At 42.7% G+C, this 25,567-nt stretch overlaps 1 protein-coding gene across 4 annotated transcripts in view; it reads right to left on the reverse strand.

Moving 5' to 3' along the window:
- REPS1 (RALBP1 associated Eps domain containing 1) overlaps positions 1-25,567 on the reverse strand; it is a 259,774-nt gene that overhangs the window by 103,242 nt on the left and 130,965 nt on the right. For all 4 annotated transcript variants that reach the window (XM_073627386.1, XM_073627384.1, XM_073627387.1 and 1 more), the window contains exons 6-8: positions 16,233-16,395; positions 1,193-1,256; positions 940-1,094 (exon numbers count right to left, since the gene is read on the reverse strand). In XM_073627386.1, the coding sequence (XP_073483487.1) occupies positions 940-1,094; positions 1,193-1,256; positions 16,233-16,395 (382 nt within the window). The remainder of the gene's footprint in view (positions 1-939; positions 1,095-1,192; positions 1,257-16,232; positions 16,396-25,567) is intronic.

Below are 25,567 nucleotides of genomic sequence, written 5' to 3' on the forward strand. Positions count from 1 at the left end.
AATTCAAATTTCTGCACAGGAGTTACTTTACCCCAGCCAGGTGTGCCAAGATTTCTCACTTCGTTTCAGCTGAGTTCATTTTCACCTGCAAATGCTGACCATATTTTCTGGAAGTGTCCACAGATTCAGCAGTTTTGGTCTGTGGTCACCTCCTGTATATCGTTAACCTGGTAATATTTATGACAATGAGGGTTTGTTTACTGGGTCTGGTGGACGAGGTGGTGCCGTCTAGGGCTCTTAGAACTTTGCTTAATATATCATTTTATGGGAGGAAGGCTATACTCTACTGAAATGGAGGAAACAGGGGGCTCCTGGTGTGATCTTTTGGAAGGGATTGGTGAACTCCATTATGACTTATTACAAGGTCACGTACACAGCCAGAGGAAGTGGGAAGAAATTAGATAAGGTGTGGCAGGCATGGTACAATTCACCAGAAACTGTAGGATAATATGTGGGTCTACTTAATAAGAACCTGCCTTTAAATGCTTAGTATCCCAGTATATTTCCACGATACGGGTTTATATATTGTCATATGACATATCTCTGGATAAGAAGGGGAAACCACATTCAGCCTTGGTTGAGCTGTGACCGGGGGGTATTTTGTCAGTTGAACCATGTTAGTTGGGTTAATATGTAAATGTACTGTACCTTTTTGGGCCCTGTGCAGCCGCTGAGGTGGGCCAGTGTTGTGCTGGCACATTTCAGATGTTGTAAAAAAATTGTAGCACAGGGTCTGCCAGCAGAAGGGTTATGCAGTATTGTGCAAGTAGTTATGAGTGCTTTACCCCAGTGCAGCTGAGATAAGATTATTATACATGGTTTCACTTTGCTAATAGCCATCTTCAGTTTATATTTACTTGGCCAAGTTAATAGTTTCAGTGGACTCCTTAAACACAAACCAACAAAATACACATATCACAGAAAGAAAATAGGATTTACCTGCAGAGTCATCTAAATCTATAAGTTTAGGCATTAAGCTTTCAGGCAATTTTTCTGGCAAATCATATCCATTTTTTCTAGCCACTACAAGATGAAAAGCAGCACAGAATTCATCCAAAGTCAATGCCCCATCTTTATCAAAATCAGACAGTTCCCTGTTAAAAAAAAAGAAAAGAAATTATGTTGAAATTTAATTTGTTTAAAAAATTGTTAGAATACAGCTTAGGTAAAAATAAACAAATAAAACACTTACCATATATGAGAAAGTTCTGGAATAGGCAGTTTAGATTTTGTAAAGAATTCTTTTGCAGCAGATCCTAAAATTGAAGATGGGCACAGTTTATATTTATATACCACATACATAACATTATTTAAAAGAAAACGCACAAAAAAAAAAAAAGAAATTCTGAAAAAAGGGCATGGAGAGTTTCTCTGCGTCATATAGCAATAAAATATTGACAATTTCTAAATTGTGTCACGATATATACTTATTTGCTTACTGTGTTTTTTGGTTTCCTTACGAAAACCACCACGACTTGCAACTAGTATTGAAAGTAGACTGTAAGCTCTTTTGGGGGTAGGTTCTGCCACAATGTAAGTAGTTTAATGTTTTCTCTATAGCTGAGCTGGACACACACACTACAAGCTGACTGCCCAATCCATTCTGTTTACTATATATTGCACAAAATTGGATATATTCCAAGGCACAATTAATTACTGTATTACTATTGTAGCTGGAGAAACCGCTAATCAAGTACAACCCCTGGCAAAAATTATGGAATCACCAGTCCCTGAGGATGTTCCTTCAGTTGTTTATTGTAGAAAAAAAGCAGATCACAGACATGGCCAAAAACTAAAGGCATTTCAAATGGCAACTTTCTGGCTTTAAGAAACACTAAAAGAAATCAAGAAAAATAATTGTGGTGGCCAGTAACAGTTAGATATATAGAACAAGCACAGGGAATAAATTATGGAATCACTCAATTCTGAGGAAAAAATTATGGAATCACCCTGTAAATTTTCATTACAAACACTAACACCTGCATCAGATTAAATCTGCTTGTTGGTATGTAGGTAAAAAGGAGTGATCACACCTTGGAGAGCTGTTGCAACAAGTGGACTGACATGAAGCATGGCTCCAACACCAGAGATGTCAATTGAAAAAAAGGAGAGGATTATCAAACTCCTTAAAGAGGGTAAATCATAACGCAGTGTTGCACAAGATGTTGGTTGTTCACACTCGGCTGTGTCTAAAACATGGACCAAATACAAACAACATGGGAAGGTGGTTAAAGGCAAGCATACTGGTAGACCAAGGAAGACATCAAAGCGTCAAGACAGAAAACTTAAAGCAATATGCCTTGAAAACAGAAAATGTACAACAAAACAAAATGAGGAACAAATGGGAGGAAACTGGAGTCAGCATCTGTGACCGAACTGTAAGAAACCGCCTAAAGGAAATGGTATTTACATACAGAAAAGCTAAAAGAAAGCCATCTTTAACACCTAAACACAAAAAAACAAGGTTACAATGGGCTAAGGAAACGCAATCGTGGACTGTGGATGATTGGATGAAAGTCATATTCAGTGATGAATCTCGAATCTGCATTGGGCAAGGTGATGATGCTGGAACTTTTGTTTGGTGCCGTTCCAATGAGATTTATGCAGACTGTCTGAAGAAAACATGCAAATTTCCACAGTCAATTATGATATGGGGCTGCATATCAGGTAAAGGCACTGGGGAGATGGCTGTCATTAAATCTTCAATAAATGCACAGGTTTACATTGAAATTTTGGACACTTTTCTTATCCCATCTATTGAAAGGATGTTTGGGGATGATGAAATCATTTATCAAGATGATAATGCATCTTGCCATAGAGCAAAAACTGTGAAAAAATTCCTTGAAGAAAGACACATAAGGTCAATGTCAAGGCCTGCAAACAGTCCGGATCTCAATCCAATTGAAAATCTGTGGTGGAAGTTAAAGAAAATGGTCCATGACAAGGCTCCAACCTGCAAAGATGATTTGGCAACAGCTATCAGAGAAGGCTGGAGCCAGATTGATGAAGAGTACTGTTTATCACTCATTAAGTCAATGCCTCAGAGACTGCAAGCAGTTATAAAAGTCAGAGGTGGTGCAACAAAGTACTAGTGATGTGTTGGAGTGTTATTTTGTTTGTTTTTCATGATTCCATAATTTTTTCCTCAGAGTTGAGTGATTCCATAATTTATTCCCTGTGCTTGTTCTATAAATCTAACTGTTACTGGCCACCACAATTATTTTTCTTGATTTCTTTTAGTGTTTCTTAAAGTCAGAAAGATGCCATTTGAAATGCCATTAGTTTTTGTCCATGTCTGTGATCTGCTTTTTTTCTACAACAATAAACAACCTCAGGGACTGGCGATTCCATAATTTTTGCCAGGGGTTATAGTATCTGTGCTTATGCTCTGCAGTGGAGGTCTAACACCCCCTGATGACTCCATAAAAAGGGCCGGTCATCTGCCCATTAAAGGAAAAGAAAAGTTCACTTTTAGGCATGTTACATCCAAATTTAGGGTGTAACATGCTCCTATACACGCACCTCCTGCTGCCAGTGTTCCCTGCTCTGACAGCAGATGCGGAAACTTATCCACGCACACCCAAACCGCTGCGTCATTCATTTGCGGTTTCCAGCCCTGGAAGACGACTTGTAGTACTCCATGAACTGTGAGGGCGTTGAGGAGCACTCTTAGTTCCTTGAGCAGTTCAGCAACTGCCTGTATGGGAAGACAGCTGACAGAGTCTGCAGGATCCTAGCAATGCTTTAGGCCCCATTCAAATCTGAGTGTAATGGAATTGCAGGCAGAATCTCAGCAAAATGCGGGATGCAGTTGCAGGGCCATTATTCCTTAAATGGCACCCCAGACGCAGTGCTATTTTTCCATGATTGTCGAGCTACAAAATGCATTAAAATCGCAGCATAACATGCAATGCCAAACGTGCCTGGCTCCGTGCAAACATTTGGCACAAGCTTCTTTGGCGCATTTTTGAAAAGGAGTGAGGCCCAAAATGAATGGTGCCACTTCAAAATTGCAAAAGATCGAGGGGGGGGGGGGGGGGGGGTCCGGCGATGCAGCATGTGTGAACGGGGCCTTACAAGAAAAAAAAAATAAATGCACATTTTTACAACTGTAACCTGCAGCTGATGCAACCCCATCTTCTATATCTTACCAAAATAAAGGATGTGCATAACATGTATTTTAGAATATTTTTTCCTGAAAATATGTAGAAAAATGGTTAATGTAAAACATCCTTAAAGCTCTAAGACCCCTTTCACACTGAGGCGTTTTTTAGGCATTTTAGCGCTAGAAATAGCACCTGTAAAGAGCCTGAAAACCACCTCCCATTCATTTCAGTGTGACTTTTCACACTGGGGTGGTGCGCTTGTGGGACATTAGGAAAAGTCCTGCAAGCAGCATCTTTGGGGCAGATTTGGGAGCGCTGCATTTAGTACTCCCAAAACACCCTGCACATTGAAATGAATAAGCAGTGCTTAGGAAGCACCGCAAAACGGGCGCTTTTAACCCCTTCTTTGGGGTTAAAGGCGCCCCGCTAGTGGCCAAAAAGCAGCACAAAAGCGGCACCAAACAGCGGTAAAGCGCTGCTAAAATGAGCGGCGCTTTAGCGCTACCGTGGCCCCAGTGTGAAAGGGGTCTAAGAAAGTCAGTTAGAAATACCATCACTGGTAAGTCTAAGAGCCTTTCAGGACAACCTTGGAGAGAGCGCAGCTCCGCCTTCTCCACAGGAGACACAAGCAGCCTTTAAATCCCTCCTCTTCCACCATTGCCTCAATTATTGTGGTCACCAACAAACTGGAAGACAAAGCACAGAAAACCACCAAACAACCATGACAGATACTTAAAACCACTTCAAAGATAAACAAAGGGAGGGAAGTAATGGTTGTTCTAAAAGGCTCTTAGAAATACCGTCACTGGTAAGTCTAACTATGCATTTCTCAAATCGCCTTTCAGGACAACCTTGGAGAGGATAACCGAGAAACTTAGGGTGGGACTACTGCCTGCACTACCTTCCTGCCGAAGGCTTGATCTGCGGTGGACAGTAAATCCAACTGATAGTGTCGGAGAAATGTTTAATAGTTGGATTAAGTAGCAGCCTTGCAAATTTGTTCAGGTGTAGCACCGGCCTTTTCAGCCCAGGAAACTGCCGTAGATCTTGTGGAATGAGCAGCAATACCTGAAGGGGGTATTTCACTTTTGGCTTCGTAGACCTTTGTAATTGCCAATCTAAGCCATCTGCCCAGCATACTTTTGGAAGTTTTTTCTCCCTTGCGTGAGCCTGAGAAAAAAAAAAAAAAAAAAAGAGCATTCGATCTTCTGAATATCTTAGTTACTGTATGAAAGTGTAACAAACATCTCCTCACGTCCAGAGTGTGAAAAGCTTCTTCTCCTGGATTGGACAGTTGAAGAGAAAGTAGGCAGGATTATTTCTTGTGAGCGGTGAAATGTTGAAGAAACCTTGGGAAGAAATGCTGGGTCCGTTTGAAGGACCACTCTGTCTGCAAAAACTTTCAGGAAAGGTTCTATAGCCGCCAGAGCCTGGAGTTTGCGGATTCTTCTTGCAGAGGTGATGGCCACCAGAAAAACTGTTTTGAGAACCGAATTCTGCAAGGATGCTTCTTGTAAGGGTTCAAAACGGAGCTCCCAAGAGACCCTGCAAAACAATAGACAAATCCCAACTTGGAAAATCTTTAAGGGCTACTGGCCTATTTCGTGCAAGTGCCCTGAAAAACCTAGAAATTAAAACTTCTTTGGATAAAGTTCTTTCAAAATAAACAGATAAAGCTGCCACCTGGGTCTTCAGGGTGCTGGCTGCCAGTCCCTTCTCCATTTCCTCATGGAGAAATTCAAGAACGGATACTGATCTTTTAACCTGGAGGCCTTTAGAAGCACACCAGGAGTTAATTTTTTTCCAGACCTTCATGGCCCGAGTGACTTCTTTTCTACTTGAAAGAAGGGTCTTTACTACTTTATCAGATAGAAGAGAACAAGACGACCTGGACAGCCGCACACCGGTATGGATAAATCCGTCTCTTTATTCAAAATACAGGATCATGGGGTACACAAAACACGACTGTGGGGTGGTACAAGAATAGCTGACGCATTTCGCACTTACACCAAGTGCTTACTCGAGTAAGCACTTGGTGTAAGTGTGAAACGCGTCAGTTATTCTTGTACCACCCCACTTCTCTTCTTGCATCAGCATTTAGCCAACACCTGGGGCTCTTCTCTTCCTGGAGGTAATGAGACACAAGCACTCTGGTTTAAGCCCCTCTTTGAGCGGAGGATCCCACATTATCTACTTTATCAGATAGTTCCTTTGCCTTCAAGAGGTCTTCTTCAGAAACGAAGCTGTTAGCTGAAGATAGTCCGCTTCTGGATGGTTCACTGACCCCTGTGTTAGATCTTTTCTGGACGGTAGCTTCCATGGAGGTTTCATGGCCAGATTTAAAAGAGTTGCGAACTAAGGCCTTTTTGGCCAGAAGGGAGTGACCAGAATCAGATTGGTCTTTTCTTCTCTGAATTTCCTTTGGACCAGTGGTATCAGAGGAAAGGGTGGAAAAGCATAGCACAGCTGGTAATGCCACGGATGGGGAAGGCATCTATGCTTACTGCTTGATCTTCCCGGTGGAGAGAAAAGAATTTGCGTATCTTTGAGTTCTGTTGGTTGGCAAACAGATCTATTTGAGGTTGCCCCCAAGCTTTGGAGACCATCAGGAAAATTTGGGTTCAGGCTCCATTCCACTTCCACCAGCCTCCTTCTGCTTAGAAGAACTGCTAGTAGATTCTGCGAACCTGTCAGATGGACTGCTGATAACGAGGCCACGTTCTATTCCGCCCAGGTAAGTAACTGACTGGCCAACTCTAGGAGCCTTTTGCTCCTGGTTCCCCCTTGTTTCAGTATGTAGGCTATTGCAGTTGTATTGTCTGACCGAACTTGAACGTGATGGCCCCTTACTACATGGTGAAAGGCTAGGAGACCAAGAAAAATTGCCTTCAGTTCCCACCAGTTTGAGGATTTTTGGGCTTCCGACTTGGACCAGACCCGAGAAGTCTGACCGTCCAGGTGGGCTCAACATCCCCAAGAAGTTGCGTCTGTCGTTAGATGCTTGTCCAGGGGAAAAGACCCAAGAAAGGCCTTTTGTCAGGTTGGATGGATTTCTCCACCACCAGAGAGCCCTCTTTACCTTTAAGGAAAGCTTTATCTGTTTATCTAGTGGCTCCTGGTAGGACCAACTGCGTAGTATGTTTAACTGGAGGGGTCTGGAGTGCAATCTGGCCCACTGAATGGCAGGAATTGATGCCATAAGAAGACCTAAGACCGCCATAGCTGACCTGGCTGACACTGACAAGTTGTTCTGAACTTGTTTCACCGCTGATTGGATCTTCTTGAAGCACAGAGTTTATGGTATAACCCAGAAACTTCATTTCCTGTGAGGGTTCCAGATTTAGGAGCCACCCTAAATTCCTGGGGTAAGCCTGGGACACCTAGAGATTTGACAAGACTTGTTCCTTGGAGTCTGCAAAGAACAGGTCATCCAGATAGGGGACAACTGAAATCCCTCTCAACTTCAGGGGTTCCAGAGCTTCCGCCATTATTTTTGTAGATTCTGGGGGGGGATGAAAGTCCGAACGGCAGAGCTCTGAATTGGAGGTGCCGACCTGAGGTCCCCAGATCCAGGGTCAAGCGTAGAAAGCATTGAGAAGCCTGATTTATCGGAACATGACGATAAGCATCCCTTAGATCTAGGGATGTCGTGAAACAGTCTGGAGTCAGCAATTTCGTAATTGAAAAGATTGTGTTCATCCTGTTTGTACTGAGATGATTTGTTCAAGATCTTTACGTTCAGAATCAATCGATACTTCCCCGAAGGCTTCTTCACCAGGAATATATGAGAGTAAAAACCCCTGCCCTCCTGGACTTTTTGGAACCTGGATAATCACTCCTTGTTGAATCAGATCCTGCAGCAGGCTCATCATTGCAGAAGCTTTTTTTCGATCTCTTGGTAGGGCTGTAACATAAAATCTGCTCGGGGGTGGCTCCGAGAATTCTTTTCACGAACAGACTTGGAGATGTCTTGTTTCACTGTAGGTGAAAAGCCGACAATCTGCACACACTTGCTGGCTGGACTAGGGAGACCACTGGATCTAGATTATCCAGCCCGTCACCAAGCCTGGTATTTGATTGTAGATCTCCAGGAGAAAAAAAAAAAAATTGCTAGGACCAAAAGATCCCAGCAAGGAGCTAGGTCCTTACTCCTGACTGGACAGAAAAAACTGAATACCTAGAGCAGGGAAGGGGGTTATATACTGACTGAGGACGGCCCATGGGGCGTAGCCAAGTTTTATGTTCTGCCTAGTCCTACTCCTCCAGAGGCGATATAACCCAATGGTCAAGATTAAGGAAGCGCTGTGTCCGTCGATGAACTAAGGAGAAAGGGGAAGCTCCACTTGTTTGCCTTCTCCCCCCCTTCACTGCCACATTTGGCACCTTCCCCTCCCACTTATGGCTGACCTCGCTGTGCTAAAGTCAGCAGGAAGCTCAGCCCCCCTCCTCCTTCACCTGCCACCCGGTCATTCACAAAGCGAAGCGAGGTTTCCCTTAGTGATGGCAGCTGCAGCACCCGACAGCCGATTGAAAAATCAGCTGGGATGAAGACGCCGCTGGATTCATGGACAGGTAAGTGTCCTAATATTGAAAGTCAGCAGCTACAGTATTTGTAGCTGCTGACTTATTTTTTTCTTAAGAAGCCTGGAGCTTCGCTTTAAAGTGGTTGTAAACCCTCACATATACCCAGTGAAATGAACAGCCTTAGATGATACACAGATGAAACAAAGCCTTCTACATATTTTTACTTTTTTATCTGCAGTCTTCTCTTCTCTACAGCCCCTTCAAAAGGGCAGAAGTGTATTAAATCTTTCCTCATCTGTCCGGATCACAGAGGAGGGCTGCAGTTACAGTGTGTGAGAGCCGATTGGAGGAAATACACACACCCCCCTTCACACAGCAGAAGAACTGTGCTAACTGTGATATATCACCAAGGGTGCCACACCAGGAAACAGAAGCCTTCCAGACTCTATAATATATAGTTCTGGAAGCTGGTTTCCTTGCGTTAATCAAAGTAGAAATAACGGATCCGGAAAGCCCACGTTTCTTCAGGATGTGGGTTTCAATAACCAGGCCGTTAAATTTAGCATTCGTAAAGTAGGATGGAATATCGGCCACTGTGAGAACAGGTCTGGCCTTAGTGGAAGGGACCATGGATCTTGCCATCTGTACGATTTCTGCATACCATGACCTTCTGGGCCATGCTGGTGCTGCCAGAATTACCAGTTTTCTTTCCAGCTTGATCCTGCAAAGAAGTCGAGGCAGCAATTGAATAGGGGGAAATGCATAGATCAGTGAGAACTGATCCCACGGTATCACCAACGCATCTGTTCTGCATGCAAATGGATCCTTTGTTGTGGACACAAAATTGACTAACTTCATGTTGAACTGGACGCTAGAAGATGATCTATGTCCGGAGTCCTCCATCTTTGACAAACAGCCCGAAAATATGTTGGGGTGAAGAAACCATTCCCCTGGGAATAACTGCTGGCGACTTAAGTAGTTCGCCTGCCAATTCTCTACTCCCGGAATGAAGACTGCTGATGGGTACGGAATATTTCTTTCTGCCCAAGTTAGAATATGGTTCACCTCTCTCTGCGCTGAGAGACTCTTGGTGCCCCCTTGGTGATTGATATAGGCCACAGCCGTGCCATTGACGGATTGGATCCTGACAGCACAATCCCTTAACCTGGAAGTTCAGGCTTTCAGAGCCAGACGCACTGCCCGAATCTCTAGGATGTTGATGGGCAAGGCTCTTACGGTTCTTGAACACTGTCCTTGGACAGCTGTCTTCTCTGTCGTTACTACTTTCCAGATAACTGGTCTGAAGTATTTACCTCTTAGCAGATTCTTTAGTAACCACCAACTGAGGCTTTGGGACACCCTTGGGGACAGCGGCATTGGCAAGTTCAAAGCTTGGATCGTTTTGTTCCAAGCAGATAGAATACTGTCTTGCAACAGTCTCGAATGGAACTGGGTACAGGGAACTGCTTCGAATGAAGCCACCATCCTTTCTAACAACCTCATGCGAAGGCAAATGGAGGGATCTCCTTTTGACCTGACCATCTGCACCAACTCTTATGGAGTTGTTTTTTGCCTGGGCAAGAACACCCTTTTTCTGGGCTGTATCAATAATCAGACCCAAATACTCCAGCTTCTTTAGCGTTTTTTAAGGGAGACTTCACTAGGTTGAGAACGCAACCCAGACTTTTCCAGGTAACTGGTTGTAATGCGTACACCTTACTCCGAACACAGATTGGTCTATTAGCAATAGATCGTCTAGGTATGCCAAGACTGTTTATGCCTTGTGCCCTTAACCTGGCTAGAAGTAGGACTAGCACTTTTGTGAACACTTGTGGTGCTGTAGCCGGCCCGAAGGGCAAGACTAAAAACTGAAATGCTATTCTACTTCGAACCGCAGAAACCTTTGGTGAGCGGGAAATATATGGACATGCAGATATGCATCTCTGATGCCGATAGACGCCAGAAGTTTTTGTCCTTGCGTAATGGAAACTACTGACCTGATCTACTCCATATAAAGGAGCAGATATTCAGGAAATGATTTAGATTCATTAGCTCTAGAATGGATCTGTTGAATTTCTGCGTGGATCTGTACATGTACAGAAAACGCATGAAAAAGGCAGTGAAGGTTTTAAGGAACCTAAGAAGAAACAGAACTATATGTACATAAAGTGAGCAAAAATGGGAATCCCGCCTACTTAAGATAGTAGCACTCACCGAATGGGTTTCGGGGGGTGTGATCAAAAATTAGACTACATCAACACAGAAAAATAAAAAACAAATAAATCTCCACATGCCTACATGAGTTTAACTACCATAATTTTATTGACATGCATAGAAAAAAAAGCACCAATCCCTATATCCCCCTATATGTTAGACCAGAGGGGAAGGCCCCCCCAAGAAAAAAAGGGGGGTGGTCTAACCCAGCCCAACAAAACACAAACTGCATAAATGGTGTAGATGGAAAATGACCCTCACAAAAAAGGAGGGGACACACAGATCACACAGTCTTCAAACCTTGTCCCTCCCCTAATAAAAACACCCCCGATATATACCTAATACACACATAGATCACCCATAGGACCAAAATCATGCAAACAATTCCTAGTGTGGGGCAGTGCATTCCCATAAAACAGGTTATATCTCACTATCCCACAGTGGAAAAGGGCACAGCCTGAAAAGCACTAGATGAAAACCACCCGAAGTCTCCCAGTCGTCAGTCAGTCAATAGACAAATATATTGTACATCCTACTAATAGTCTTGTTCTGCTGAATTGTGTATAATTAAAGGAAACAAAACGTTTTCAGATACTCCAAGGGCTATATACAATAACAGGTTACTCAGTTCTAACCAAGTGTGAAGCAATGGTACCAATTTCCTATTTTATTATAAATCTGAGACTATTCCCACTACCTCCAGGAAATACTCATAATTTGTCTTTAGTACACATGTAGCTGTATAGCAGCTTCACAATCACTGGTTTCTTCAATTTTTCCACAAGATTAGTCATTAAACCCCTCGCAGGCGGGCGGGGGGGGGGGGGGGTTGGCAGTTTTGAGTCTTATAATAAGTGTGATTTAGCCTTTAGTGCTGTCACACTGAAAAAAATGCTCAAAAAAACAGATTAGGATCCAAATGTACCACACTGTACCTGTACCCCCAGCCCCTCAGATTCCCCAATTGGGGGGGGGGGGGGGGGGGGGGGAAGAGGAAAATATGCTGCTAGGACACACTATGCTGTTGTGGCTGACACAGAGCTGCTGAAAGGGTATGTGTATTCTTACTATCTCTAGAGGAGACTTTAAGGCATTACAAAATAATATGAAAGAAAAGTCATAGTTGGACTTTGCAGTTCCTAAGCTTTTCTCTTACCTTCTCCTCGCTGCAGGATACTGCTGAAAACAGACAGATCCAAACTTCACCCATCACGGTGGGGAGCGTAGTTAAATCTTCAAAGACCGGGTCCCTTTTAATAGGGGTTCCACTCCTTTGGACCTGTATAGCACCCCTCAGGACAACTTTAGGTAATACAGCAAGACCAAAAAAGTCCTGGTTCCTAGGGTCCAGCCCTCAAAGAGAAGCGTTACAGGCAAAACCTTGTTCTTCTATGCGAGGCCCGGGTACCATCCTGTGGCCACAGTGGCATGGATGGATCCGGTTGTGGAGGTTTTTTTTAAATCCAGCATGGATCCCTCCTGGAGCTCCCCAGAGCACATCTTCACTCGTGACCAACACCTTAGACACTGGCAAAAAAACTGATGTGCTCCTGGAAGGAGGAGGGGTTATATAGGGAGCAAACTTGGGTATACCAGTGTCAACACCTGAAGGTGGCCCATAACCCATTAGGTAATTACTTAGGCTCTGTGTCCCATGATGTACGATAAAGAAAATGTCAAACTAAATTCTCCTAGTGTATACGCAGCAATAGCTTTGAGTAGAAAGCGCAGGTAGACAAACTGACTAAGCCAGCATAGGTGTGCTTCTGTGCTTGGCGTGGTAAGAATGAAAGGAGAAACTGGTGGGATCGCTATGTATTTTCATTGAAATCACTTAAACCAATTTAACCTCTTGCCATCCAGCCGCCGTCATTATACTGCGGCAGGTAGGAAAGATCCCGCAAATTGTCGTAGCTATACGTCAGTCCCTTAAAGTGGAATAGCAGGCTCACAGTGGGGGTGCCAATGCTCGTGACTGGCGGTCGAAGACCGCCGGCACGAGAGGCAGAACAGGGACGTGTGTGTGTAAACACACATCCCAGTTCTGTGAGGAGAGGAGAGAGAGATTGTGAGTTCCTACGAGCTGGGAACCACAATCTCTCATCTCCTATAGTGAGTCATATCCCTCACAGTTAGAACACACACATAGGGAACATAGTTAACCCCTTGATCGCCCCCTAGTGTTAACCCCTTCCCTGCCAGTGACATTTGTACAGTAATCAGTGCATTTTTATAGCACCGATCGTTGTATAAATTGTGAATCGACCCAAAAATGTGTCAAAAGTGTCCGATATGTCTGCCATAATGTCGCAGTCTTGATAAAAATCGCAGATCAGCGCCATTACTAGTATAAAAAAAAATAATAAAAATGCCATAAATCTATCCCCTATTTTGTAGACGCTATAACTTTTGCGCAAACCAATCAATATATAAGCTTTTGCGATTTTTAGTACCAAACATATGTAGAATACACATCAGCCTAAACTGAGGAAAAAAAATTGCATTTTTAAAAAAAAAAAATTGGTGCCATTACAGCAAAAAAGTACAAAATAGTGTTTTTTTCCAAAATTGTCGCTTTTTTTTGTTTATAGCGCAAAAAATAAAAATCACAGGAGATGATCAAATACCACCAAAAGAAAGCTTTATTTGTGGGAAAAAAAGGACATCAATTTTGTTTGGGTACAGCATCGCATGACCGCACAATTGTCAGTTAAAGCAACGCAGTGCCGTATCGCAGAAAATGGCCTGGTCATCGAGCAGCCAATTCTATCGGGGCTGAAGTGGTTAAAGGCTTCACTTTTGGGAACAGGTTACACTCGTGTTTTGGGTATAACAAGTTCCTAGGTACTAAACCCCCCATTACTCCCTGGATTACCCCTACACCTTCCTGTGACAGCAGAGTGAATAAACTACAAGTCCCCTCTGCCACCATGTCACATGAACTTGCAGCTTTTAATAGACTATGAACACGCTGATCAGCACGCTTGTAGGCCATTCATTCTTCCTACAGCTATAGAACCGAAAGCCTGTACAAAGGTGAACTTGGTCTTTAATATTTAGTTCTGCTTTAAAACTGAGCAGACAGGCATTCTTTATTCTAATGTTTCATTTAAAAAAAAAAAAAAAAAAAAAAAAAAAAACTTACCTGCCTGCTCACAGTCTTTGAAATTTACACTGAACTGAGCAACCACAGCTCAGTTTACATTCTGGCTGCTGATGCAGGAGTCTTGAGATGACTGCACTCCTGCGCATGTGCAGAAATGACTTTGTCCTGCCAATAAAGACAGCACCAGCCGGCACTTGGAAGAAACCAGGCAGAAGATGCTGGTGCCAACCAGGGATGTCAGACTGTTGTAGGAGATGTATTGTGGTGTTCAGCTCCACTTTAATGACTATGTCTGGTTTCACTGGGATAATAAACGAACACCCTTTGCCAGGTCCAGTCACAAACTGTTAAATTACAATTTGGACCCAGACTTGCCTATTACAGGATAATGTTTTTAACCTACCCTTTTGCAGTTTTTAATTTATGCTTGAAGTCATTGTATTGAACACAAAATTTTCTACCAAGGCTTTAGTTTTCTGAAAATAATTTCAGGTTTTACTCTAGTATTTTGCTGCCTACATTTACCCTTCACCTGCACAAGCCTTCCAGGCCAGACCGCAGGGAAACATCCACATAGCATAACACTGCCACCAAAATGCTTCATGGTGTGGATGGTGCGTTAATGCAGCAGTATTTTTTTCTGCTGCTGCAAAAAAGGAAGAATACATTTAAAAAAAACTGCACATCTATGTGTGGAGTTAATAGAACTTGGGGAGCTGTGACAGGCAGATATCATGACTACCTATGTCTGCCCTCTCCTTCACCCAAGGAAGACTAAAGCTCTATGAACAAACACCACACAATCTATGAACCTTTCAGTCATTCACCCATCCACCTTTCAGTAATAACTTTTTATTCTATAGTACGCCTTCTATCAATGGAAGAATTGATATAGGCCACAGCCTTAGGGGGAGGATAGATGGAGGAGGACTTCAGCCAACAGAGAAAACAGCAGCACAAGAGACACTTTCTACTGACTGTAAGCAATGTCCCTTGTGCTGATTTGTATTTTATATTCTGATTAAAGTTGGGCTTTTATCCTTAAAGTGGAGTTCCACCCAAATTGGAAGCTCTGCTTATCTGACTTATCCTCCCCTCTGGTGCCACATTTGGCACCTTTCGGGGAGGGGGAGCAGACACCTGTTCGACAGGTACCTGTCCCCACTTCCCGAGAGCTCGTGGTACGATCACTTGGAAGTTCGGCCCCCCTCCTCTTTCCCCCGCCGCTGGGCCATTCAGAAAGCACAGCAAGGTTTGTTCATGCGCTGTAGGGAACAATCAGTTTAGATGCAAGGCTTCACTACCTGTTTCCCTTACAGACAATGGTGGTGGCGGCACCCCAGAGCCGATGGAAACATTGGCTGGGGTGCCGACATCGCTGTATTCCAGGACAGGTAAGTGTCCTAATATTAAAAGTCAGCAGCTACAGTATGTTTAGCTGTGGACTTACATTTTTGCTGGGGGACGGGACGGGACGGGACTCCGCTTTAAACTGTTTCCTGTCCTGTGACCTGGTTGGATTTTCATTAGAAGAAAATATTTTGAATTTTTTCCTATTAGTGTTACTAGTCATTATTTCATTAACATATGTACACCCATCTTTACTAATTTCATTGAGCAAGTTTGTTGCTCCTTTAACTGACTCACATTTAAAATGAACCTTTACAAGTCTGCATGCACTCATTTCCTACAACATACCCTGCAAAAGTATGTTTAATGTAAGCTGCATCTGTTAATAATCTGTCCTCAAAACGCCAGTCGGGTAACTGCCTAGGCTGAAAGTCTGTGAATGCTCAAATTGCAAAATTGGAACTGTTACGAGTCACAAGATGAGAAGTTTCAGTTGGGATTTGATGTGTGTCAGACATTTGTGAACATAGTCAACAACTACACAGGGATAAGGATTTACATTCATGTGTCATCTCTGTGCCACCTACCCAGGGCTGCCCCCTCTACAAAACAGATAGAAAACTTTGATTGAAACCATCTAATAATCCAATGCATGAACCTGGCAGATAAAAGGCTTTTGCATAGAAATAAAAGGAGGATGAAATGATTTTAAGCTCAATACAGGTATAGGTGAGCACCAAATCTGCCATTTTGGATTACTCACTTACAAAATCTGCCTCTGTCTTACAAATAGGTTAAATGCAATGCCAAATAAACAATTTCTAAATGAATCAACATCATGATATAAAACACTGCCCACTGCTTCCTAATGAAACACAATCATTCTAATAAGATGAACACTGGAAAGCAGTAGGAAGTATGTAAACCCTTACCTGGGATAAATCCATTAAGGTCAGGCTGAATGTTTTTGAATTGATTTACATAGTATTGCCTTTGTTCATCAGTGATCTTCCAGGGATCATCATAACTACTGGATTGTCTACGGATTTCATTTGCAGTGGTGGCAGATGCCACAGTGCGCACAGTTGTCTGGTCCTAGAATTAGATATTAATGCTTTTGTCAGTCCAAAACACCTACATGCAGATTATTGATAAATTAAATCTTGTGGATGCAATGTCTTGGAAGAGAAAGTCTATCAACTGCCATTAATTCCTGTCAATTAAGATTATAACAATAGTTTAAAGTGATATTCACTCATACGGCTACAATCACATCAAGTGATATTCAAGAAAGACTTTTAAATAACAAATATGTCAAACTTACCTGCTCTGTGCAGTGGTTTTGCACAGAGAAGCCCCGATCCTTCTCTTCTCAGGTTCCCTGCTAGCACTTCTGGCCCTTCCTGCAGAGTGCCCAAAACGCTGCTCTGTGCGTCCATTGACACACACAGTGTTTCTTGGCCTCGTCCCGGGCTCTCTCATTGGTTCACTGGCTATGATTGACAGTAGAAGGAGCCAATGGCTCCCGCTGCTGTCTCAGCCAATGAGGAGGAAGAGACCCAGGAGAGCCGCTGTTCTTGTGCACATCGCTGGATTGAGATGAGGCTGAGGGGGGAGCTGCACACAGCTTGAACCTTTACAACCACTTTAAAAAACAATATACAGAACTACTCTTAAACATTTGCCTGCAGAGCCTCCTGTCTACAGATCAACCATGTCAATACTAAAATTTCACCAGGTAAAACATTTTTCCCCAATGTACTCCTTTAGAAGTTTCTGCCACATATCACAGGAGGCAGTGTAATCATTTCCAATATTCACAATAACAAAAATCCTCTACAGATCTGAGGATATAAAAAACACAGGTATGCTCGCAGGTAATGCAGTTTCCAGGAGTCTCTGACAGCACAACACGGGAGGGGGAGCCACCCACCTACAAGCGACAGGAATGGACAAATACATTTAGACTCCTCCCCCAAGACCCCAGTGCACAATATAAATATACAGGAAAGTAAGGAAGACATGGTAAGGATGTTTTGTGCTGTCGTGGAGACATGTGGAAAGAGGGTTACTGGCGAGTCTAACTGGAGTTGACCAAACTCCAGATTTATCCCAAAAAGAAAAAAAAACTGTTGCTGTAACTGTTTATAAAGTGTTAGCTGGAGTTCATGCTCAATTTGTTAGTCAAGTCCATCTAAAGCTGCTAATCTATACCTACCCTCCCAACAGAGTGACAATGTAGTCCAAAAGGAGCCTGCTGCCGTACTTCCTCCAGAATGCAGACAGCCCAAGACAGGAAGTGTGGTACTGGCGGGATCACCAGATGAAATAAAATAAAAAAGACAGCCACCACATCTAATTTATTGGCAAGCAGCAATACATTTTTGCTTTTGGGTTTATAACAGCTTTCTTTGTGATTGGTTAAGAGGAGTTGAGTGGGGCGCCAAGCCCAAATAGTGGCTGGGGATGCTAAAAGTGTTAGTTTTATTCTGCTGGATACTAGCATTAGCCATGAGTCTCAGCAGTTCAGACTTACCGTTTCGGCTTTAGTACAGTAATAGTGGGTCACTAGCTGGTCACCTTGTCTGTTCATGAAATGTCTTGTATTCCTTTCACTGAATATATGGTGTTAGAGTGGGGAATATAATTATTTGATCCCTGCAGATTTTGTAAGCTTGCCCACTTGCAAAGAAAAGAAGTGTTTTATCATAGGTGCATTTGAAATGCTAGAGACAGAATATCAACCAAAAATACAAAAAAACTAAACAAAAAAAACACACGATACAAATGTTATAAATTAATAATTCTGGCTCCCACAGACTGGCTACAATATATGCTCAAGTGGTACACAGATTAGTCTTGTCAAGGTTCTCCCAATGACAACTCATTATGTGTATAAAAGACACCTGTCCACAGAATCTCTTTCTTCCATTCAAACCCACTATCATAGGCAAGACCAAAGAGCTGTCAAAGGATGTCAGGGACAAGATTGTAGACCTGAACAAGGCTGGAATGGGCTACAAGACCATCAGCAAGAAGCTTGGTAAGGAGACAACTTTTGGAGCGATTATTTGCAATACAATACGAAATACAAAATAACCAATCACCTTCGGTCTGGAGCTCCATGCAAGATTTCGTCTCATGGGGTAAAAATGACCACGAGAAAAGTGAGGGATCAGCCCAAAACTCCATGGGAGGAGCTTGTGAATAATCTTAAGGCAGTTGGGACCGTAGTCACCAAACAAACTATTGGTAACACAATATGCCGCCATGGATTGAAATCCTGCAGCACCCACAAGGTCCCCCTCTTTAAGAAGGCACATGTACAAGCCTGTCTGAAGTTTGCCAATAAACATCTAAATGATTCAGAGAAGGATTGGGGGAAAGTGCTGTGGTCAGATGAGACCAAAATTAAGCTCTTTGGCATTAACTTGACGCATTAACTGTGTTTAGATGAAAAATGCTGACTATGACCCCAAGAACACCACCCCTACAGTCAAGTATGGAGGTGGAAACATTATGCTTTGGGGCTGTTTCTCTACTAAAAAGGTACATGTCGACTTTGCCGCACTGAGGGGCCAATGGACGTGGCCATGTATTGTAAAACCCTTAATGAGAACCTTCTTCCCTCAGCCAGAACACCAAAAATGGATGGTCTTAAAGCATGGCAATGACCCTAAACATACCGCAAAGGCAAGGAGTGGCTCAAGAACATTAAGGTCATGGAGTGGCCTAGCCAGTCTCCAGACCTTAATCCTTCAGAAAATTTATGGAGAGAGTTGAAACTTCAAGCGACAGCCAAGACACCTTAAGAATTTAAAATATATTTGTAAAGAGTGGACGAAAATACACCCCCCCCCCGAGATGTGTGCAAACCTTGTAACCAACTACAAGAAATGTCTGACCTCTATGCTAGCTAACAAGGGTTTCTCCACCAAGTACTAAGTCATGCTTTGCTTGGGGATCAAATACTTATTTTACTCACTGAACTGCAACTCAGTCTATAACAACATTTGTATTATGTGTTTTGTTTTCTGAATTTTTGGTTGATATTCTGTCTCTATAATTTAAAGTATACCTATGATAAAAAATTATAGACCCTTCATTTCTTTGCCAGTGGGCAAAATTTACAAAATCTGCAGGAGATCAAATAATTATTTTTCCCACTGTATGTGAATGGATAAGAGAGAAGTTGAATAAACCAAGGGATTGTTCATCTATTCACAGAATGCGTGGTTTCAGTTAAAGTCATATTAGATGTTTTTTGAATGGTCAAAGTGGAGAGCGAGCAACCTACTATCATTGCTGTACAAGAAACCACCAGAAAAAACTCTGGACCAAATCACAAATAAAAATAACTGTTTTACTTTGAGTGTTTGCATTCAACACCTAGGTGATGTTCCAAGAAGTGCAAGTTAAGCAAAATAAAAAAAACAAACGTGCTGCTTTCAGAAATTGGATGACCCTTGGATGAATAGCCAGTCTATAATCAAAAGAAAGAGCTCAAGGCTGCATCATGTACTCCTTAATGTGTCTGGTCTCAGAACTTTGTCTAGGGCAGCTTGTAGAAAGTGCAGTACCTTAGGAATATCTGGAGGTTTAGGAGTCACGCTTATCTGCAAAAAGTGTGAAAGTTCTCAAGGTACAAAGTAAATTCTAGAAGTATGCAGCTTCCTGCATGGGTCTAAGGAGGTCCCTCCCAAAACCCAGGCAGTAAGGTGTAGGACCTCTAGGACCACTGGTCCCTGTTGAATGAGATCTCAATGTAGAGTGAGAATCCAGGGTTCTGCCACTGACAGGAGTTGACAGAAGCGAGAACCAAGCTTGCTTTCGGCCAGGACGGAGCCATTAGTATTATGCATGCTCCTGGTACCCAGATTTGTGTTTAACGCCCAAAGTAGATTGGTGGTGGTGGGGGGGAGGCGTAATTCTGATCCAAACCCCATTACTGGCAAACCACATTTGCCCCCTTAGGGGTAACCTCACATAAAGGGAGAAAGACTGTCTTCTTGCCTGTTTGGGAACAGTACCTGGCAAGAGCACGCTAACATCTTCGTTAGCTTGTTGAAGTTCTGTTTTGAGACACCATTCTCCTGAATTCAGTTAATGGCGGCTGAGATAGCCTGACACTAAGTTTAGACTTCCCTTGAGGTGAACTGCCTTTAAGGAGAGAATGTTTTCTTGTGCCAGTTTTGAATATTTGGTAATATGCCGGGCGTAGTGCCTCCCAAAGAGCGCTCAGTTCATGCAGATTAGAAGAACTGGATGCTGTTGAAGGGTCTCACTCTTCCCTGAAAAAATTTGTTCCAAAGGGTCACGCCCCATCCAGTCCGGCTTGCATTGGTGTAGCGTGGGACTGGATCCCGGTGTCTTCAGTGCATGCCACTTAAGAGATTGTCCAGGTTTAACCACTATTCTAAAGACAGTTTGACCTGCAGGGAACTGTAAAGGAGAGAGTCCACACTTTTATTATGCCTATCTCATCTACACAAAAATCTAATTCTGCAGAGGTCTAGGGTGAAAGTGGACCCAGCAGACAGCAGGGGTAAAGGCTGACAAGTCTAGTAAGAACATGGCTTGCATTATATGCAAAAGGTCTCTGTGCCACAGGTATGTATAGCAGTGCCTGCCCCAAAGAATTACCAGGAGTTGGCGCCTGTGCACACTAGGGATGACGGACACGTTCCTGGATATCTAGCCAATGGTAAAATGGCATACCCAGCAGAGTGATCTTAAACTGGCCTGGGGGAGCTTGCCAATGAAAGGCTTACCCCCCTGGTTACTGCAGGCAAAGGCACAGCCAACCACCTGAACCAAGTAATGTCCCCCCCAACCCAGCTCCCAGGTAAGACAGGAAGGGAAGACCAGGTCTAGAGTTTTAGTAGTTTTTTGGGACACAAGCCAATATGACTGGACAGGAACCACAGGGTTCTTAGAGAAGGCGGTAAGCCCCTCTATTATGCCATGCTGTCATGGAGTGAAGGGAGAAAATGAAAATGTCAAATGCATAAATTAAACAAACAGAAGGATAAAAACACAATATGAAGTCACCGCATCAACACAGCAATTTGTCAACATATTTGATTTAGTTATAGTTTTAAAGGAGAAGTTCACTTTTGGGAACATGTTATATGTTCCACCCCTTTTTAGGGTGGTACATGCAACATGTTCTCACTCTAGCAGCGATTTAACCCCCCCCCCCCAAATTAAGCAAGCACAGTTTTCTTTGACAGAGGGCCAGCGATCTTCTCCCGCTGTCCAAATTTTAAAGGAGTGTGGCCGCGCAGGGCTCCGCCCACACGGCTGCGGCATTTATTAACAGAACTCAAACATAAATGAGGGGAAGACCAGACATAAAAAAACTTAGGCAATGATCTTAAGTCATCTGTCAAGAGGTAGGAAACATTTTGCTTTCCTAGCATAATTCCCAAGGAAAAAAACTGAGCTAGCTGGAAAAAGAAAATAGGACTTTCCATAATTATCTAACCGAATGTGGTAAGAACTTGACCGACCTTTGCATCATACTGGAATTGGGCTTTAATGTGATCTTAAACAGTGGTTCACTGCCATTGATCGTAATAACAACAATATGTATAACAAACCCCACACACACACACACACACTTTTTCCTGCTTATTCTGCACAGGTCAAATTATGGTCTCTTCTAAATGCAAGTTCAAGGTCAGAGGAAGACATCCATCAGGTTGCCTTGATGCGCAGAGGAGACACTTAATTCACCTCATCTGTAAAACTGACAGATCACCTTAATTACCAGGGGAGTTTGAAGTGATTTGCTGCAAAAACTATTCAAGACGCAAGTCTTCACCTAAACAACATCCAAGAAGTCATGTTTCTGGAGCAGGATTAGGTGTCCTGCTTAGGGTTTAAGATTAATCCTATACCCCTTGCAAATTTGCTATTATTGCTAGAAGTTTTTTTTTTTTTTGCTGGAAAGTCCTTGTCTGCTTTTCTTTGTCCTTTTTAACACTAAATACGTAAGTTTTTAAACCAAAAATGGACCTTCTGACAGTGTTGGATGTAGCTGTCGTAATTTGCTGCTTCCTGGACTGCATCAGCCAAAATGTCACAGATGTAATCAATTGCCTTCAATAAAACTGGGAAGAAAGTCAGAATGTCATCTTTAGAAGTATCTGAAACTAGGTGGTGTTGAAGTTGCTTCTTCCAGATATGTACAGCCCTTGCTACTGCTGTAGTGGGTATGTTAGGTCTAAAAGCCATTGTTGCAGACTACAGCATTTTCTTCAAGATGCCTTTCTGTCCATGGGATCTTTATTGATACCATATCATCAAAAGGGCAAGTATGACGCCTTGGTTATCTTTGACAATGGAATGTCAATGTTGGGGGCCTTATCCCACCACTTTGTATACTTCACAGAAAAATGGATATGACATTTATGACTTCGACAAACAATTTCACATCCAGTACTCTTCATTTTTTGGCGATTAGAGATTTTATGTACAGAAAATAATTTCTTACGTTTATCTTCCAAATTAGAGTAAGGCACCTTTCACACATGTAGACCATTCGTTTTATCAGTTCAGTCACGTTTAAAAAAAAAAAAAAAAAAACTGATGAAGTTTAAAGGGCCAGTTCACACCATAGAAAAGCAACCCAGATGCGTTCCAGATGCTTTTCAGCATGTGCGTTTTTGGTGCATTTTTGATGCAGTCCAGTGCATCTCCCCCCCCTTTTCTTAATCTTAAATAACATGTGTTCCAGTGCATTTTTGATGCGTTTTACAGCATTCCAGTACAGTCCAGGAAAAATTCAGCATGTTCTACTATTTTTTCTCTTTTTCTTTTCACTGGACTGCATGTGGTGTGAACTGGCCCCAAATCAGTTTTTCATCAGTTTTTCTACATCTGCCAGCTAGAGTCCCAGAGCGATTTTTCCATGCAAAAAAAAGGGACTGTTTGTCAGTTTACAGCCGTTTTTCATCTGATCCGTTTTTTAAAAAATATGGCTTTGTTCCAAAATAAGGATGTTGACAGAAGCGCATGTAAACAGATGATCAGCCATTTACATCTGTTTTTCCATAGAGATGCACTGATGTCTGTTTATCCGTCAACGGATGGATGAAAGACAGATAAACAGTCCGCATATGTGAAAGAGGTCTAAATCTTGTCCTCAATTGGTAATTGGTGAACGTTTTCTTTATTCATGGTAAAATAATCTATCATTTTACAATAAGTCCCCTACATACGAACCTTCCAGTTGTGAACTTTCAAAGATGTGAATGTGTTTGCACAGTTTTTTCCTTCAACCCAGTGGGCTGAATGAAAAAAAAAAAAAAATATCCTGACAGATCGCCATACCAACACAAGCAAGGTTAGTGCAGTTATTTCCCCAGCTGTGCTATTGTAGTCTGACAGGGCTCCCCCTGCCAGAACACACTGATCAGTGCTTGCAGCCTTTGTCTGCAAGCACTGATCTTTTTTTGAGTTACAAACAAGCTTCCGGAATGGAATTCATTCAAGTCGTTTTTTCTTCTGCTGAAAAAGTGATATTTTCTCACTTAGGTCTTTGGCACTTTCTCATCCTCAAAAGAACAAAAAAAAAAAAAAAAAAAAAATCTACACAAATTCATATGAGGAAAAGGAATCCTATTCAATTTCTGCATGTTGTGATGAGCCTGAAAGCGTTAAGTGCCTCTGCTTTCATGGGAGGATTGAATCTCCGTGTAAAAATCCATGAGCGATGGTGGCATAGAATGGGTTTTCTTTGCTTTTGGGTGCAGTTTACGCACAATTTTCTCTTATAACAATCAGAGTATAATGCCGCACCAGACTTTCTAGTGGCTTGTGGCTTTTCCGGAATGTAAACAGAAGGAAATAAAGTATTTAAGATGATAAAAAAAAAAAGGTTTTAAAAAAAAAAAAAAAAAAAAGCGATTCAGGATCCCGACTTGCTGAGCCAGAGGCATCCTGTCTGAATCCATGAAGCAGCCATATTTGACCTGATTAGCACTGCCTAAATAGAGGTAATTACGCTGCCTTGCCCAGACACTTTTTCCAGAATAGGCCCCCAGGAAACATCTGTGTGGTCCAGGAACAATGCTGGAATGCACAATGGGTTCTGCATGCTTGAATCATATGCAAAAGGTCTCTGTGCCACATGAATGTATAGCAGTGCCCGCCAAAGAATCACCAGTAGTAGGCGCCTGTGCACACTAGGGATGACAGAGTGTACTGGATGTGCAAGTTCCCGGGTATTCAGCCCATGGTAAAATGGCATACCCAACAGTGTGACCTCAAAATGGCCTGGGGGTGCTTGCACATGCAAGGCTTTCCTACCCCCTGGTTACTGCAGGCAAAGGCATAGGCGACCACCTGAACCAAGTAATGTGTCCCCCTACCCGGCTCCCACAGAGGACACCCCATCTGGGGCTCCCAGGTAAGATTAAGGAAAGACCAGGTCTGGAGTTTCAGCAATTTTCTGGGACACAAGTCAATTTGACGGTGTCATCCTCTTCTGGCATGAAAGGGACAGGAAACCACAGGGTTCTTAGAGAAAGAGTCTAAATCTATAATCGTCTTTTCTTGTCCCCTTTAGGTAGGCGAGTCCCTCTATTGTGCTGTGCTGTCATGGAGCAAAGGGAGAAAATTAAAATGTCACATGCTTAAATAAAACAAGCAGAATGATAAAAGCACAATATGAAAATCACCACAGCAAAACACAGCAATTGACAACATATTTGATTTAGTTAATAGTTTTAAAAGAGAAGTTCACCTTCAAGAACATTTTCCACCCGTGTTTATGGTGGAACAAGTAACATGTTCCCACTCCTGCAGGGTTTCCCCCCACCCCCCCTTCCCTTTAACAGTGGTCCAGGGATGTTCTCCCCACGGCCGCTGTCACAATTTGAAAAGAGCGTAGCCATGTGGGGCTCCACCCACATGGCCACGTCATTCATTCACAGAGTTCAGTGAATGAACAGACTACAAGTACCGACAGCCTTTGCAGCTGACAGCTTGTAGTTCTCAATGAACTACGAGGGTGCTGGTGAGAATCCTTTCAGTTCATGGATTCTTCCTGGACTGAAGTAACTGCTTGCCTCTATCAGGTGTACGGTCAGACAGCCACAATGGCAGTTTGCATCTACTGATCACGAGTGCAATGCTTTCCAGGATACTAAGGAAAAAAAAATAGTCCATGCACGTTTTTTTTACCTGCAAAAAAAAAAAAAAAAAAAAAAAAAATGTGCATGCATACATTTTTTTTTAAAGGTGAACTTATCCTTTAAGC

This window comes from Aquarana catesbeiana, linkage group LG04, assembly GCF_042186555.1.
Source record: "Aquarana catesbeiana isolate 2022-GZ linkage group LG04, ASM4218655v1, whole genome shotgun sequence".
In the NCBI taxonomy this organism is placed as follows: Eukaryota; Metazoa; Chordata; class Amphibia; order Anura; family Ranidae; genus Aquarana; species Aquarana catesbeiana.